Here is an 18,822-nt window from a genome sequence, read left to right as displayed (position 1 = left end):
AGCCTGGCCACCCTCAGCTTTGTTTGTCTCAGGCATCCTTTTGTAGAGTATTATGACCTCAATAGATCCACGCAGCTGCATGATGGCCAGCAGCAGTGTTGGGCAGCTCCCAGGTGAAAAGACAAAGTAAAGCAAACCTTTGCTGGATGAATAAAGGTTAAAGAGAGAGTTTAGTCTGTTTGAGCTACAGGGACAGTGCTCAGTTCATGTTCAGTGTATTTATGTATTTGTTTTTTTCCAGAATCTGTTAATTAAACTGAAATTTTGATGTGTTTATATAATATAGCCCATATAAAACAAGCACACAGGCAGCTTCTCAATGCCAAGTTTGTCAGTCAGCATACACCATAACAAATATTGCAATGTAGCAACAAATTGTATGAAATGGAACAGTATCCATTTTCCTATTTCTGAGTTGTTACCTGACATGGGAGGGTAAAATAAAAGGGAGAAATGCTGCTGAGTTTACAATTGGCCTCGAGGAGAAACAATGAATCAGTCAAAATGCTGTTAAATGCAGTCGAACACAGTCTTGAAATGTGATGCCTCAAGGTGCTTTTAGATTTTGCTGAGCTGAGCTCAGAAGTCTAAATTAGCTGTTTTCTGCTTTCACTGTTTGCATAACAATACTGACTCTGGAAATTATTTATTTATTTGTTTCATTTATGGCACTTAACCAGTGCTCTCAAGCTTAAATTAGCTAAATTAGTCTCATGCTTAAATTAATGCATTTTGTCAACATTTAGAACAGCCAATAATGAGTTGTCAAAACATCACAAACAGCAGAATAATTGGAGGTTAAATTATTCTTGTGTTGCTTGAATATTCATGTATTGTTAAAGTTGAGCTGAGGTAGAGAACTTAACAGACATTTTTTTCCCCAACACTGTCTGGAAATATTCAGCAGCAGTGTGGCAAGGCAAGGTGTTTACAAACCCGGGCAGCCGATGAGACATGAATTCCAAAAATTTAACAAGATCCAGAAGCCTTTATTGATTTCTGGCTAATGTATGCAGCAGAGTAGAAAATAAAAAATTACATCACTTGTCTGCCCTTCATCAGGGCACGGCACTGAATAAATCTCTTTTTAAAGAAGGCGACACAGAGGAAACTTGGAAACCACCCGGCAGTGCTGCTCAATATGTTCTCCTGGCTCTGTTTCTGTGTTATTTTGTTATCGTAGCTTATATTAAAATCTCCATTGGAAGTGGTTGAAAGGCTAAAAAGCTGCAGTTAAGCGTCACATGCATAAAAGTGGTCAGATCAACTAGCGAACGCGGTGTGGAGTCTCAAGCTACATGCTACAGTCACACTAAAGACTGCAGCACAACCAAAGTTGTTGTAACAATGTGCAATGATATTACCATCTCATTGCCTTTGAAATAGTTTCTTCAAACATGGCAATTATATGTTCTGTTGTGTCTTTGATAAATCAGCGGAAATTTCAGATGCACAAAATCACATTTACTGCTTACATTTAGAGTTCATCCAGAACCTCGTAGATCTGAAACATAAGCTCAGACATTCCTCTATAAATAATGTGGTAGTTGCGGTAAGTGTTTTATTTAACTGCAAAATGCTATATATTCAGCAAGCTTGCTTTTATTTTGAAAAAATAACCAGAATCCAGCAAGTTGCCAGCCAGCTGAGTAGACTGTCCGATTGCAAAGAGTTGCATCACAGACAAGTTGCACTCAGTCACTGACTCAGATTGATTGCAATGTGTTGGCAATCTCTCATGCATTCATAAATTAGACAGCAGTTTTTTGCAAAACTTTACCGAGAGCAATTGCAGCCAGTCGCACCCCCAACTGTTTGGAGGCAGGTTACCTCCTGTCAGGTAACTGACAGTCACCTTATGGTTGAAAATGGTCACCCAGAGGTTGAGGTTTAGATGAGTTGGTCACCACAACTATTGGCAACCAGTTGCCAAATGTAAAGAATCACCAATACAGTCATGTGGCAACCACCTGTTTTTCCTACTCTCATAGGTGTTGTCCTGCTTTTACTGTGGTGTGACTGACACATTAGGTACATAGTGCTGTCTACTGTTGTAAAATATGAAGATTGGATATAGTAAATTTCATATGTGAACTTCTGAAAGTTTTTAGAGAATTAGATTAGGACAGGTTCCATAATCGTGGTTTTAAAGATGTATGAAGTATAAACTATGTACATAAAACCACTTCTAATCTGATCTACACAATGTGAATATTACTCTCATAATCAAACTGTTATGGTTCCATACGTATGTTTCCATGGTGGAATCTTTAATCTCCAAATATAAGCAGTAATATAGGTCAGTACTTGGCTTCACTAATTTGCTTTCTGGTGCTTGGTTGGTTTCAACACAAGCTCTGCCACTATGACAGATGTCAGCTGTCTTACCCAAATGCCACCTTAATTCAGCAACAGTTGGCTTCACACTCTCAAATCTTTGCGTTTGGCAGATAGCCCCATCGTGTTTATGATTCAGTCTGGCAACCTTCCAGTGAGAGGCCTTCTTCTGTGAAGAGACAATCTTAGAGAAGTCATGGGTTCAAGTTAGGGTAGGTGTCATCCCTGCCGAACAGTGATGAGAATCTCTATCGGTACAGTGACTGCTTCACAACAAATCTTTATATAAAGGAAGGCGAGAAAATGGTCTCTTCTGAAAATGTGTTGCTCTGAAATCTAATTGTTTCTAGAGGGCAAATAAATTTGCTGCTTTGGGAGAGTTTAGAAAAGTTTTTAACTGCAATGCTTTTGTTATGATTACCAAAATCTTTGGTCAAAACACTAATTAAAATGCAATTGGAACACTTAAAATGAAGCATGTGGGGAGTATGATGCGTTCACCTTTTGAACACATTTCTTTCTAAGTGCTTGGTTTTATAAACCAAACACCTCATGCAGTTAACTGTGTTTGGAAACATTACTTTAATGCATTTTTCCTTTCTCCCTGTCAATTTACGACATTCAGCCTTTTGATATTACCGCCGGGGGGTGGTGACGTGTTCGGAGGTCTGTGATAAGGATGGGTGTTGGGGCTGCAGCATTTGTTAACTCTGTTAGCATGGCTTCCCGCTTGCCTTCTAATTGCTCTGTACTCGCCTCAGACCGATGTGAGGAGTAGCAACAGGCTCAATTGAATGCAGTGTCACGAAACACATCAGGGACGGATACTCCTGACTCGTTTAAGCTGCTAGATCAATCCGAACCCCTTTCTGCCATCCTGCTTTACTCTCTGCACGGTCAGTCTCTTTCTGTCAATTGTGACTCCTCTGTTGGCTTCTGTTTCCTCCAGTTTCTCCCTCACCTCTCTTGTCTCACTTTATCTCTGCTCTTTTTTTCCTTCCTTTTGTTTATTCTTCTATATGATTTTCAGGTTTCAGAAAAAAATGTGCAAGTATGTAATATGTGATGCTAATTTTGGCTTACGTTAGATTTTCTTGTTATTAAATTTGAAGTCAATTAAAATAAACCTGTCAAAGCTAACAGACTCATCTGTATGATGATTAAGACTACAAAGTGTCATAATAAGAGTAGAGAAATATAAGAAGAAGAATCTAAATGAGTGTATAAGTGTCTACCATAAAAAAAACTCCAGATAATTGAGCTATCTACGATTGAAACAAGTGCCAATTTGCGTAGTAGCATGGAGCCTTGATGTGTAATTATGTTGTTATGACTGACTTTAAGGGCTGGAACATAAGGAGGGAGGTGAAACTGGATTAGATGCTAAGGATGATAGACAGACAGAGCTGGCCTCAGTCAATCATCAGTGAGCAGCTAGAACAGAAACGTAGAGGAGAAAGAAAGTTATAACGGCACACAACCGTGTTCTCATCAAAGAGGTGATACAGGCCTTACGACACAAAGGCAGTCCAAAAGGGAGGCAGGGAGTGTTCCCCCATGCCCCCAGTGCCCCCTGACCAAATCTAATTGGCTTCCCTCGGCGGCCCTCAACAAAGCCGCTGGACTGGAGTAATGTTAATCTGAGAATCCCCACCATCGTTATGAGAGCCTGGATAGGACCAGAAGGAATGCAACAGTTCAGTTACTCATGTCCTTTACTGAGGTTTAATGTACTTGTCATTGAGTTAAATATTTTTATGTTACCCTGCTTTCAGCTTTTACTCTGTTTTATTTCGGATGCAATTATTGCACTTTAGATTTTTTTGCAGATGAACTCCATTAATATATGTAGGTAATTAAAATCATCAACAACTGCAACATAACAGATATACAGATTAATAAATCCATATTATGATACAATAATATAATGTACATGAATCTGGAAAGTGTCATTCTGCATATTGACTACATTTATTTTGGATAGTTTAAATATATATTAATTATACTGTGCATTATTAAGCTGCTTAAGTACTTAAGTTTTAATTAAGTTAAAAGTCTAAACACTTTGCAAAACAATTATCCAACACAGAATTATGTTTAAAATCTCGTGCAACAGAACTTTACAACTTTACACATAATAAATCTGTAATGACACACAAGGCTGCACATGAGCATGTTCATGGTCTCCCCTTTTGGCACCATTTAAAAAATCTTAGAAATGCCCCGAGGCAGTAGCAAGATAATGATGTCTAATTAGCAGTGATTGACAGGCTCGTTTAAAGAAAGTGAGTTCATTCATTTTTTCCAAAATACGTAGACCTTGAGGTTGAAGTGGGCACTGCAAGCATAGCCAGCAGATACTGTACCTTGTAACCAAGAGTATCGAGTGAGTCACAGCTGCTCTTTTCCAGTTTGTCTCTAATGAGTAAGTAAATGGAAACAACAATGCTTCTGTGTTCAGCTGCTAGTGGAAGCATTTGTCCATAAATGATTCCAGATACATATTTTTATTCTATAGTTTAAACTGCAAACAAATCTGTTTTTGTTCTTCAAGACTGGTGGTTCACCAAATTCCATTTAAGATGCTGGATGCTACATAAAATGCTTTAATTTGAGGGGATTTATTTCAAAATTGAAAGAAATGCACATTAGATGCAATCCTCCTCACAGTTACACAGTACCCACACTGCAAGGTTTCATGAGTACTTGGACAGTAGCCCACTACACATTTCTTTGGCAGCTCTGTGCTATTTTAATGTAACACTCGTCGTGAACAAGTTGACTGACAGTAGCCATTTTGACTGAAGCAGTGTTGTCTATCCATATGTAAGTGAGGCATTGAGCAGAATTAAAGAAAAAAAATGAGGTTAACAAAAGCAAAAACAGAAACAAAGGTAGTGGGTTGGCCAGAATCTGCTGGTTATGCTCCAGCACTGCAAATGTGCACAGGATAGTTGGGAAGTGACAGCCAATCTGGTATTTACATGGAGCACAGCATGTCCAGAATGCTCTCTATGATTTAGGTGGACATGTTCCCTTGTCAGTGATAATGACAGTTTCTGGTTAAAACCTCAGAGGATTCTGGTGGACTAGAAACTAATAATAAAAACTGACATCTTCATTGAAGGCATATTTATTCACAGCTAGTTTAATGTAATAACCATGATTACATTTCAAACTAATTTGTAAAGAGGCAGAAAAGGAGGAAAAATATCTAACTGTTCAACTACTGAGGCTGTGCATTCTAGATTCTTACTTTAAACCCAAAGTTTAAACTTTGAGAAAGAAGATGAAATAAAATGAGTGGGGGAAAAAATAGCCAGTTACGATGACTTACTATGTATTTTCTTTTTAAGGTCAGCACCGTCAGACTGCTCGCTGTCATTACATACATTTCATAGGAGCTGAATTTAATGTGAAACATTGTGCTGCACTTTATACCTGTGAACAAATCAAAGTATGACGTGAATTTATACAACTTCGTTATTATTTTAAGTGCTGGCCTTACCAGGCTCTGAAATTAACACCTTTAATGGGTGCATTAAAAAAAATTAAAATTAAGTATTAATGGAAAGCATTTACCACTGTTGGAAAGGCTAAAGTTTGTTTTGCAAGTTAATAGTACCTTGTATTTTTATTCTCATGGATTTTTGGTTATTTATAACATTAAGGCACCAAATGGCCCTTTTTAAAATTTAGAGTATAGCTGCAGTGGAGTTTGCAGCGGAGATAAAGATTTTGTCTGTCCTTAGAGTGAAGGACTTCTTTCTTGAGCCATTTAATGAAAAGAAATCCACTGACGAGGACAGACAAAACAGAAGCCTCAGTGAATCAGGAGGCGATACGCTGTTTTTGGTAACTGCCTCACTTTTTCTTGATATGAAAAATCTTTCAATTTCAGCATGTCCATTACTGTCTCTCTGCATAGCCTATGGACACATAAAACAGATTTAAAGGCGTTTGGGGGGAATTTATGAAATCATATTGTGCAGTACAAAATGATGCATGTTTGAGGTGAGTGGGTGTAACAAAACAAGGAAATTTCAAGACTTGACATCACAAAATAATGGAATTCGGTGACATTTGCTGATAGATTGATAGTGTAGCAGTTTGTTCTAAGAAGGGGAGGACGTTTTCATAGAAAATTGGCACTTTCTAGAAGTTCTATACAGTTTGATAAACCTAACATTACAAAGATGGAAAGCAATTTCGTGCATTTTGCTGTTGAAACTACTAGTATGATTTCGGCTTCAATTCAATTGGGAATTACCAGCAAAGCAATTTTTGGTGACAGTAACTCAAAACTGACTGTTTTATCCAAATAAAATTGACCATTTTCACACGGTTATCATATCATGGTATAAACATTATGATTCTTTATAACACTTGCATTGGCTGGTGTATGCGGTTTTACGGATCTATGTGTGTTTCCTCTTTCTGTCCGTATGAAGTGGACTGGCCCAGAGTCACACCAGAGGGCCTCCTGCTTCTCTCGGTATTTCATTACAGCCACAGTAGGATGCCACCACAGTATATTTGCACAACAAACTGAACCACCTCCTCCTCTTATGCTTTCCCTGCCCTCCTCCCTCTTCTTCTCTCCCTGGGCCTCTTGTTTGATGTCCCTTTCCATTCACCGCCCTTCTTTTATCTTTCTCCCTCCACTGCCACTTTTCTTTTCTCTCTGTTTCCCTCTCTGTGCCTTCTGTCTTGGACTCTCCTACTTAACTCCCCCCTTGTCTTTCTTATCTATCATCCCCCCAGCCAAGCCCAAGAATTCGGCCAATGGTGTGACTGTCCAAGCTGGCACCAAGTCGGTGGTGGTAGCCCGGTGTGAGGCAGCGGACGCCAAACCAGCAGCCACGATCGAGTGGTTGGCGCCAGTGGGAGGCAATCATTCAACCAGCACCACGAGCGGGCCAGACGGCACGGTGACGGTACGCAGCGAGTATCGGCTGGTCCCTACACCGGCAGACAACGGCAGGGAAGTGATCTGCAGAGTCAACCAGAAGACACAGAAGCAGCCTTGGGTTTACCCAATCAAGCTATCTGTGGAGTGTAAGGAAGACACACACATATATACACTCTTGAACAAAGCACTTAGAATTGTATTCCCTAACGGGGTACTTTATTTCAATGATCACAAGACCAACTAAAGTTTTAAATAACTTGAAAGTGCATGCAATTTCAGACACAGATCAGTGCTTTTCAAAGAACCTGGAGCCCTTAACTTTCACAGTCACTTGCAAGTGCTTTACCACTAACTGAGAGGCATTATATACTGTTTCTGTAATGCAGTGTTACTTGAATTCACGGCAGGGCCCCACTGGTGGGAACAACAAGGGGAAAAATTGCAATTGAAATAAAGTTGACTAAACAGTAATTTTCTAGGGAAAATAAACAAATAAGAGTATTTTGCTATATCTTACATTCCCATTGTCGAAATAGTATAGCAAACCTGCAGAATATGTGACAACACGTTTGGGATAGTGGTGCAAATGAACGCAGATAGACTGCGAACTGCCTCGTGAATGCACATCATGATCTAACAAGGACAAGTTTTTGCTGACAGTATTTGTGTACTTGGAATTTATTAAATTACAGTGGTATATCATGTTGCAGTCCACTGCTGGAACTCTTTGCTGAATAACTGAGGTAATGAGCTTAAAACCAGCCAAAAGCAAACTCAGCCAAGGTTGGTTTATTCGGTATGTCTAACTGTACCACAAGATCCTTGGTTAGCAACTAACGCATCCAGCAGCCTGTTGCTTATATCCTGTTTTGGAGTGTAATCCTTTGCTGATTAGCTATAAAACTGCAGGATTTTGTGCACTATTAATTGTAGCACCCTTAATGGGCTCTGCGTTCATTGCTGGTTCTCCTTAGTTATTAATTTATCAGCAGATTATGACAAATGCATGCACTTAGAAATCTTTAATTACATGCAATATGAGGACAGATGAAGCAGATGCGTATGGAAACTCAGAATGTTCAATCTGCAGTAAACCCAAACTTTACAGAGAGCGCTTAAGAAGTAAGATGAAGAAAATGCCCCCAAAGAATTTTCTTTAATTTGTCCTTTTTGGTCTTTTGGCCCTCAGGTGCATAGAAAAAAATCACAAACACACATTTTGCATACAAATAAGCACACACACACACACACACACATTGCTTTAAATGAATCCATTAAATTCCATTCTAATTTGCAAGGGATTAAAATATTACACAGGTTCAGCGTGGCTTTCAAGAGATTTAGGGATGCCGCCAGCATCGTCTCAATGGTGTGACCTTGCTGCCGGTTACTGCAAAGATGGAACAGATTGTCTTCTTTCGGCTTGGTTTTATAATCTCTAAATTTTAGGTGGCATGCACACACAATCAAAGCGTGCATGTCAAATGTTGTTGAGAGAACTGTTGTTCTTACATGCACTTGTCTTACGAGGACAAGACCCCTGACTGTTCTGTGACATTCACAGTGATATGGCTGCAAGTCAAGCTTTTAAATTATCTTAACTACCTTTCAAGAAGTGTACATCTCAGTATGTACTGTATGCACGTGCCCAGATTTAGTATCTACAAGATGCAATTGCATTTTCTTAAATAAAAAGCAAAAACACCTCCAGATATGTATATCTGTGGAAGTTCTGTACTGATCACTTGCAAGTGTCTGTGATTTTATCATAGCATTTATTATGTCTGCATAAAGCAGACATCAAGTTTTGAAGATTACTGCTGATAAAAAAGTGTTGGGTTCAAATAGCAATTGTCACTTTTCACTGACTTTACTTCCCAGGTTTGGCTCCCGGTAACTTAATCCTCTGGGTGAAATGAAATTCAGGTTTAGGGGTTGCCTTTGTTGCATGGGACACTTTCAGCTGATGGGTTTGTACAAGTGGTCACAACAAAACTTTCAGGCGACCTAAATAAGTAGGAGCACTCTGTTGAAGGGGATCCACCAGTGTTTCTTCCGCTTATTCAGTTCAGGAAATAGAGGTCAAATTTCATCAAACAAGGTTTATGCTTTTTATGGAGTCGAGGAACTTTTTCCATCGTGCCCTGTTTGTGTGTACTTTATGTGTGTGTGTGCATGTCATGCATATGTAGTTCTTTTGAGGGGACACTCATTCATCTGTTTGAAATCCCAACTTAAACTTAATTCAAAGTAACCTTCAAGTAGAAGTAGCCTTTAGTGAGGATTGGAAAAACATGTCCTTGTACTTAAAATTGGTGCTCGCAGAGATAGGAGACCTGCAGCAGGCATGCTCACACAGCGTGATTCCTCACTGTGTATGTGTTAGTTTAGTGATGGTGTGAAGGATCATGTCTCCTGTCTACTGTGTAACTCAGATCAGCTTTTATAGGTCAGCGCACTCTAGGAGGAACACACACATCACACCACACACTTACCATCCTGTCCTGCTTCTTCTTACTCTCACTGACACACTGTCCTCTCCTCACACCTATAGTCCTCTCACTTGCTTTTCTTTTTCAAACCTGAAGGGAAAGAAAGCCACAAGGAAGGCTTTTTTGAAATTTCCACACACACACAGCCTTCTTTGTGCTAAGATTACCTTGTTTTTTGTTTTTTTTAATGCCCTCTGGATACATGAGGATTAAATCTCAACTTGGTTTTTGTTTATTTGAGAGCATGAAACTGATGCAAGACTTTAGAGCTGTTGCTATTTTCCAACATTTTTCTGTAATTTAAATGATTAAATTCAAAGTTATTGTGACTCTTTTCTGTGTTTCAGATCTACCCTCTGTGTCCATTGAGGGATACGACCACAACTGGTACGTTGGACGTTCTGATGCCACGCTGGTCTGCCTGGCTAACGCCAACCCCGAGCCCACAACAATCACCTGGACTGCGTAAGAGTCACACTTAATCCATCAGGATATCTGGGATGCTTTTTGTCTTATTGCCTTCTGCTTTTATTTACATTTTACTCCTAACCATCTTGTAAATTGGGTTTTAGTTGTAATCACTGTAGAAATGTGCCTGACAATCTTCTTTTTTGCTGTAATGGTAATTAAGGGCAAAGGTGTATGAGACAGGTGGGGTTTTTTGAAGGCCTGTTTGCCTGGTTGTTTATCAGCAACATTACACAGAAACTTCTCCGAGAGGAAGAATATGGGCAAAGGAAAAACCCACTAAATTACGTACAGATCTGGAACTTTTTCATTAAAATCACAAAACTGGGGCACTGGCCTTGGCAGAGGATTTTTCTTTGCCATGCTTTGGCAAAAGATTTTTTTTAAGTAGACATTCAAATGCATTTGTGTTTTTTAAAAAAAGAAAAAAATGTCGTTCTGATGGACAGATGGCTTGCTTTCTCTTTATGAATATTGAGCAGGGAGACAGAATGGCTGTTCGCATGATTTTTCACACATTACTGCCATCTTTGAATATTGCAGCAACAAACCATGTTCCTCAAACCACATTTTCTGTCTTTTCCCATTTTTTCTGTTTTTTTTATCTTTATTCTCCTTCTTTCTTTCATGATTTTGTCTTTTCAATTTTCCCCCACATCTTATTTATCCAATTTCTCCAAATATATGACCTCGTCACTGCTTCCTTTTCGTCCCCACCGTCTCGTCTCGTCTTTTCTTGTTATCCCTGATTTACACAATGACTTACCTCTCCTGCTTTACTTCTTCATTACTTTGTTCCATTCCTCTCTGCTCTGATCCTTTGTGATCTCACCAAAAACCTGTACTCACGACCTCATTTTTATGTCCTCCCTGCTTCGCCTTCCTTCTCATCTTTTCCCCATCAACAGGGCTTCTGGTCCTTTGCCAGAAACAGTGGTGGTGGAGGGCAACAAGCTGACAGTGAGGAAGGTGGATGATGCTGTCAACACCACCTTCATCTGTGAGGTCAAGAATCGGCTCGGGTCCAGCAGGAACCAAATCACCACTGTTGTCATTGGTGAGTCTATTAACACAGTGACAACACACACACAAACAAACACACACGCCTTGTATATGTGTGGACGTTTGCACAAATGAAATGGAAATCCATGTATATTTACCAGTCAATATGATGAATACACACTGGTGACCCAACACAATACTCCATCACACCCAACAGGAATACAGCAAACAGCATGTGATCACTGCTTGCACACACATACACTCACATACACACACACACTGTGAGCCATGCTAGTTCCCTGACAATATTCCACATTGTCCCAGTGCACATATGCATGCACATATAGTCTCATACGCCTCTTCCGGTGGATGGATACACTTGCAGACATGCATGCACAGAAACATAATTTTCTCTCTCACACATGCACACATTCTGGGATCAGAGCTGATCTGGGAGCTGCAGGGATGCTGATCTCTCTCAGTCTTCACATCGGATTGTTTTTTTAATGTTTTCCTCCTCACTGGCCAAATTTTAGCGAGGCACAGTGGAGACCTTTGATTGACCCTTTCCCCACAGCAGGGCCAAAATGCAAGACAAGGGCCGGTGTTTATAACCTCCGATCGAAAGCACTCTCTTGAAACTGAACTTTGCACGGCTACACTGCAGCGGGAATCTGTAGCTCTGCTGGATGCAAATTCAAAGTGAATTGTGGTGTATGATAGGCCCTTCTACAAGAGTTTTGGCCCTGCAGTGGATGCAGCGGTGCTGGGATTGTTGGACGATTTCCAGATTTTTTCAAGGGGTTCAAGTTGGTGTGAGCCAGTTTGCCCAGGTTTGCTTTTCTTCTTGTTTTTCTTTTTTTGTTTAGTTTTTTCTTACCTTTTCCTTTCATTGCATTTTTTTTGACTAACACTTACTAAACAAGGGAACTGAGTCGTTCACATTTTCTTTCCTCTTTCACCTTTGAATTTCTCCTTCTGGTAACAGTATAATGGTTGTGTCTGCATGCAGTCTTGATCTTTCTGCTGGGTCTTGACTTTTGACATTTACCAGTGAGATGATTTGGTCACTGTTGCCACGACTTTCGGTCACAGTTTCTTTTTCTTCCCCCCCCCTGCCTTCTGATGCTTCAATATACGAATCCTACACACATGCACACACCTCTAAACTCACAAGCACGCAAACACAAACCCAGGAACAAGTCTGCATGTTGAAATGCCTCATTGCACGTCAGCAGGCAGGCCTCAAATCTTGTTAGTGTCATTTTAATCACTGTGTGTGTGTGTGTGTGTGTGTGTGTGTTTCCACAGTGTTGCACTCCACACTGACTGCTTGACTGGTCAAAATGTTTTTCTTTCTTCCTTCCACATTTTTTTAGAAGAATTTGTTAGCATAATCACCATGTGGAGTTTTACAATAAAGGAAAAGAAAACATAAAGAAAAAAAATCATACACTCTTGCCAAAAGAGAGTGCGAAAACTACATTTAGAAAATCCGTGGGAAATCGGAGAAGGAGATTTGAATTGTTTCCTCTGAGAAAAAAGATTCTTTGTAGCCAGACGGTGCGCTGGGAGTGTGGGAGGTTCAGAAGTGGCTAAGCTGCTACTGTTCTTGCTCGAAGCATAGCATTGAGACTGACTCAAAGTATCACGGAGGGTATACTTTCCCCTACTAGCACACACACACGCATAATACACATAAAATAAGAGTTAACGCTCTAAAATCCTTTACAGACACAAGTAAAACCTTCACGCTATCCGCACACACTTTAAACTCTTTGAGGACAGGCAAATGTTTCATCTTTCTAAGTAACTGACATCAAGCCCAGACTTTGTGATGGTTAAATGTGTCCTTGGTGTTTCAGGGTTTGCCTGTTTTCCACAGCAGCAAAACAGCTAGATGATATAAAGTAACAAAGCGACTTAATCTCTCATTTTTGGAATGTTTACTTATAGAATTTGAGTCCAGCACTCAGAAAAAAGGCTTTTTGTTTGACTGCTTAGTTCTCATCCCTTTTCTGCAACGTGACTGCTTGTGAGGAATTATACAACTGAAGTAAAACTCAACAACGTGTTGATAAAATTTTTTGGTAATGCGCATTCCATTGTTTCCACACAGGTACGATAGTCCAACATATCAGCTCAAGAATTTTCAGGCATCAGACATAAATGTTTGAAATGCATTTCATTTCAATGTCGTTCTTTACAACTGCTGGACAATAATCAATAGGAGCTGGCAATGAAAGGAAAAAATGTCCTGCGCTTCTGAGTTAGACCATCTCATCAAAACCCCATAAATGACTTCGGCTGTCCAATCAAGGTTAAATCACCTAAATTAAGGACTGAATTAGAATTGCAATCACAGTCGCTGATAAACCAAAACTAAAGCCTTAACCTCTGCTGGAGGTTTTCTACCTATCTAGCTTCTACAGTGTGACAGAATGACACAAAGGAAGACCTGTTATCAACAATAACATTTATCTGATAAAGCAAATAAATGATAAAACTGCCATAACTTATCTGGGGAAGAGTGTTTACTTCTGAAAGCTTTGATTAAATTATGTAAGTGTATAAGGCATTTAACAAAGGTGGAACTTATTTAATACATTTTATTTATTGAATTAGAAAATGGAGCCAGATCATCCAGCACCCGGTTGTGAACTCACAGTTTTAAGCCCAGACTTTGTTATGGTTAAATGTGTCCTTGGTGTTTCAGGGTTTGCTTGTTTTCCACAGCAGCAAAACAGCTAGATGATATAAAGTAACAAAGCGACTTAATCTCTCATTTTTGCAACGTTTACTTATAGAATTTGAGTCCAGCACTCAGAAAAAACATCTTTTTGTTTGACTGCTTAGTTCTCATCCCTTTTCTGCAACGTGACTGCTTGTGAGGAATTATACAACTGAAGTAAAACTCAACAACACACCATCAGGCATGAGCATGTTCAGTGATCTTTCTATGCTTATAATACTTTATATAAATATAAAAGTAATTTATGATTAAATCTTTGCCCCTTCAAGACACTGTGGCATTTATGAATATTGGCATTGTAAATGACATCAAATAAGCTCTTATTTGTGGTGAAAGCAGGTGAATCATGAACTGTAATGAGTCTTCTTCACTCCACCAGGCCTGTCATCAGATCCACGGCCCAGTGAATATTTCAATTTCTGTTCTTTTGCATTGGCCTAATTCGAAAAGAACCCTACTGGGAAAACTCACAGCACTCCAGATGGCCAGTCTGCCACTGGTAGTGAATTACAACAGGAATGGATCATTTGATTCACCTTTGTGAAAATCATCATCATACATTCGGCTCAATGACCGATTCACCGACATGTGAGTGGCTAATGAAAGCACACACCGAGAGTTGAACCACTGACTCTAGTGAGCTAATTAATCATGCTATGAGCAAAACATGATAGTGTCAGTCTGATATGGTTTGAATCAAGCGATTTAACTTCCGGTGCTTTCATTTTTATGTGCAACTCGTGGTTTTCAGTAGGGAAATCATGCAACAGTGTGATATTCACCTTAATTATATGTTGGAGTGGTGTTCCTTTTTATACCGCCGGTATTTATGAAAAACACTAACCTCGGTGTTCCTTTTTGCCTTTCATTTTATACAGCTTCACAGTAAAACTCGTCCAATCATTCAACAATTACACCTTGCGCTGAGACATTTTTGGCATTAAATAGTGATTTCTCTCTAGTGACCCGTATCAACATGCATTTATTGAGCCAATTAGTTCAGCTCAAGCTACAGGTTTAGTCGAGGAAGGAGATCATTACAAGTGACCCTTTCACCAACGAGGTTGGCCGTATCAAAGGTCAGCGCAGTTATCGAATGCTGTGGCAGCTGGAGCCGTAATGAATTCAATTGTGGTTTGGTATGTTGTGATATAGCTAAACTGTGCTATACAGATACTTCACATTGTGACTCCAAGCTGATTATATGTATAGCTATATTTAAAGAACTTCTACAGCACTTCTATAGTAGAGGTTTTACTGACTGTCATCACAGAATTTATTAGGCATCATGTATTTTAAATTATTAAATCAGAGCGATACTGATTGTTGTTCTGCAGCTTGTGCTCTATTATTACAAATTCACCACTTGCCACTTGTGGCAGAAGCCAGTTCCAGTCTCTCAGCATGAGTTGTAAACCGTTTGGCATGGAAGACCCCAGCTTCCCATAATGTAACAGTTAATATCCCAGGCACTCAGTGTACACGGGCTCATAATGCCCTGCTAATTTCCCCGCTGAGAACTGTTAACATCTTTTCTCTGTTCTGCTAAATGGTAGATGAAAGTATCATGCTGTCTCGCTTTTCTGCTGCCGTCAAGCAGCCGTCACGTGTCGTGATGTCCCACAGCCTCTGTTGCTTGGAGAAGGATGGAGAGGAGCTATATTGTGGTAGAATTGGCTGTATATAAAAGATCGACTTGATTCTGGGAAAGTGAAGGAAATTTTAAAGTGATTTAAACCTGCATTTCTTCTGATTGTGACATTAAACTACCTCTCACTTTAAGAACTCAGCTCTCGATAGTTAGCTTGGTGCCTTACTTATTCCAAAATGATGCTGTTTTTTGTAATTTTGTATACTATAGTCCCTTGTGAAATGTGAAAGGGACCTCTCGCTGATAGGATGCTACTTTATGAGCCTGGATAGGATAGGTTCATGTTTTAAATGCAGTCTGGATGGACTGTATAAGAAAGATCACAATGATGGGGAAAGGGAAGTGAGGCAAAGGGAAAAGGGGTTGGAGAAAGGAAGGAAGGAAAGAAGGGGGGTCAAGACGAGTTGAAAGAAGAGCTTGAACTACTTGGAGGCATTTTGAGAGCCGTAATAAACACGGACACCCACACACAGCACACACTCTCCTGGCCCATTTCCCTCTCATCCATCTTAAGCTCTCAGGAATAAATGTTACTGTCATACAGCTCGAGATTTTTGTTTTTCGCTGATGAGAGTCAAATGTGTAGAGCATCCCCCCGCCCAATATCCGCAGAGACTGATACACACAACTAAACACGCACACTCCAGCCCCACCCTGCATCCCATCCGTCAACATGCACATGATGCCAGCTATGCATGGCTTGCTTGGTTGCCACTGCGCCAGCTGGATCTGCCCAGTGCACCGTGCCCAGAGAGGAGAGTGGGAGACGGTATTGGCAGGGAAAAAAAAAAAAAAGATTGGCTTGGGGGCGGGGGTATGAGTTGGGGTGGGCAGTAGAATAAAGACAGCATGATTGCAGAAGGGCTCGAAACCGAGATAGAGGCAAGTGTTTGGGGCGAGGACGCTGTGATGGGGAGGTACAAACAGAGGTAACAGCAGGAGGAGAGTGGCAGGAAAGTCCTCCTAGGACTCTGATGGCTTCTGGTCCAATCTGAAAGAGTGAGCTGGCAGGAGGCTGTGACCCCCTCTGTCCTCTATCCCTCAGCCCATCACTCCACCTCCCACACCCCCCCATACAAAAAAGTCCTTTCATGGGGGAGTCCAGCTGGCAGTGGGCTGGGGGCGGTTGTTGCTGTTCAGCACACACACACACACACACACACACACCCTCATATTCACACCCTTATACACATTTATACACACAGTCACATCTGAGTGGACCAGTGGAGGAGCATTTCCTGGATCGCCTGCAGCAAGTGAGATAGCCATCTACTGGAAAGATACATACTCACTGTGCAGACACATCACATACACAACAATGTTTTACACATGCACACACAGACAAATTGGACCGTGGCGCTCGGTGCATAAAATAATCAGACGATCTAGCCATAGGGGAAAATGCTGGCACCAACTCTCTATGACATAAAGCCTGGGTTAACCTCTGTACAAGCTAAATGAATCACACATAGGTTTGAATCACACATTCAAAGATTAGGTACAGGTTAAGCAAAGGAATTGTTGTAATAAAGTGTTTTATATTAAAGATGAGTACTGTACAAATGTTGCATTAATTTCATCAACAGCCTGGAAAAAAGTCGTACATCTTTTTAGAATGATTTAAAGGCCCTTCTATTCGACCTTGGAAATTAGTGCCTTAAATGCTGTGATGCATTGCACTGCAAAATTACTGTGCTGTTCTCCCTGTAAAAATGTAGTATTAAATAGAAAATGAAGAAAAAAAATACTGAACATTTTCTTTTCCATGAGTCTCAGTGGCCAGCGAGACTTCAGATAGCTTGGTTTTATTCACATCATTATCATCATCATCATTCACGAAGATAACAGGAAACACGAAGAAAGGAAAATGCTCAGACAAGGACTTTATTCGTGGCTCTTCAGCCTTTTTAACAATGAGGCCACACATTTTATTCCAGCAGCTAATAAATATGGGGGTAACTCCAGGACTCCCTCATTGGCTTAGAGATTTTCTAGCTGATCTTCCGCAGAAAGTCCGTATTAATCATGTTTATCTGGTGAAACCATTGTTGATATGGCAACCAATCTTGGGTATGTTTTATCCCCATTGTTTGTTTTTTTTTGTTGTTTTTTTTAAATATGACATAGAGCTACAGGTCATGTTAGGAAGCTGATTGCAGCAAAATGGAAGAACCTCCACCGGATTTTCAGAACAATCATTAGTTGGCAACAAACCTCATTAGATAAGTTGCCATTTGAGGGAAGCCTAGTCAATTGTTGCTGATCTACAACAGCCTCTTTGTTCTGATTTTAAACTAATGCCCTCAGAACGTCATTATGGGATGCCTCCACTAAAAAGGTGCCTGAGCGATCATTTGTGCCAAACGCAATCAGCGCACTGAATAATAAGACGAGGCAGGCACAGTGAAATAAACCTCATCAGATGAACTGACTATCGAAGTTGCCAATAATTTGTTGCTGATCAGTCTGTTGATTAATTATTTAACTATTTCAGAAGAGAGAAAAGTGGAAGGTTAATGCCCAAACTTTAGCCTCTGTCTTTAGTGCCACATGTATCTGAGGCTGTCGTAACTGTACAGAGAAGCATCTCTGTAGTATGTGATACACTATGCATCTCAGGCTTTGGTCAATACGTCTAAAATATTTATAAGACTGAATTCATCCTCACAAAAAGTAAAGACTTAAACCCTTAAACTGTCTTTCCAGCTCTTTGGGGCCTCCTGTATAGCTGATGTCTTGCTGCAGTAACAGACAGAGAAAGACCGCCTGTTTAGACTTCTAGTAAGATCTTATCTAATCTTCATGCCTTGATTAAGCTGATTCAGTTTCACTTAATTTGCACCCGAGGGTATAAAACTATAGCGTTAAAAGAACAACACTCCTTCCTAGAGAACATCTTGTAGATGTGGGAGGTGTGGATGAAAAGTTCAGTTGTGGTTTGTGCTTGGACTAGATAATTGCCTACTGCTTTATAAAACTGGAGAACTGAGTGACTGAGGTGGGGACGTGTGGCAGTATTCAGTAATTAAATACATATACTATTTTGTAAGAAAATCCTTTTTTTGCTTTATTTAGTCTTGAAGCTTCAGAGAGATTTCCCTATTGGATGATTTAGCTTGGTGTTGTTTCTTCTCCAAGTACTTTGTGGAAATTTGTGCACTTTGCAGTTTCTTTGTTTTTCACCTTATTATTATCACGACCTGTCTGC

At 40.1% G+C, this 18,822-nt stretch overlaps 1 protein-coding gene across 3 annotated transcripts in view; it reads left to right on the top strand.

Moving 5' to 3' along the window:
- The window catches only part of pvrl2l (PVR cell adhesion molecule related 2 like), a 325,880-nt gene that overhangs the window by 142,003 nt on the left and 165,055 nt on the right, over positions 1-18,822 (top strand). For all 3 annotated transcript variants that reach the window (XM_084919672.1, XM_084919671.1, XM_084919670.1), the window contains exons 4-6: positions 7,102-7,395; positions 10,089-10,206; positions 11,118-11,266. In XM_084919672.1, coding sequence (XP_084775798.1) covers positions 7,102-7,395; positions 10,089-10,206; positions 11,118-11,266 — 561 coding nt within the window. The remainder of the gene's footprint in view (positions 1-7,101; positions 7,396-10,088; positions 10,207-11,117; positions 11,267-18,822) is intronic.

Source organism: Perissodus microlepis, chromosome 22 (genome assembly GCF_051167445.1).
Source record: "Perissodus microlepis isolate ML-2025 ecotype Zambia chromosome 22, ASM5116744v1, whole genome shotgun sequence".
In the NCBI taxonomy this organism is placed as follows: Eukaryota; Metazoa; Chordata; class Actinopteri; order Cichliformes; family Cichlidae; genus Perissodus; species Perissodus microlepis.
Note: the sequence above shows the minus strand (reverse complement) of the source record. Positions and strands in the feature narration are given on the sequence as shown.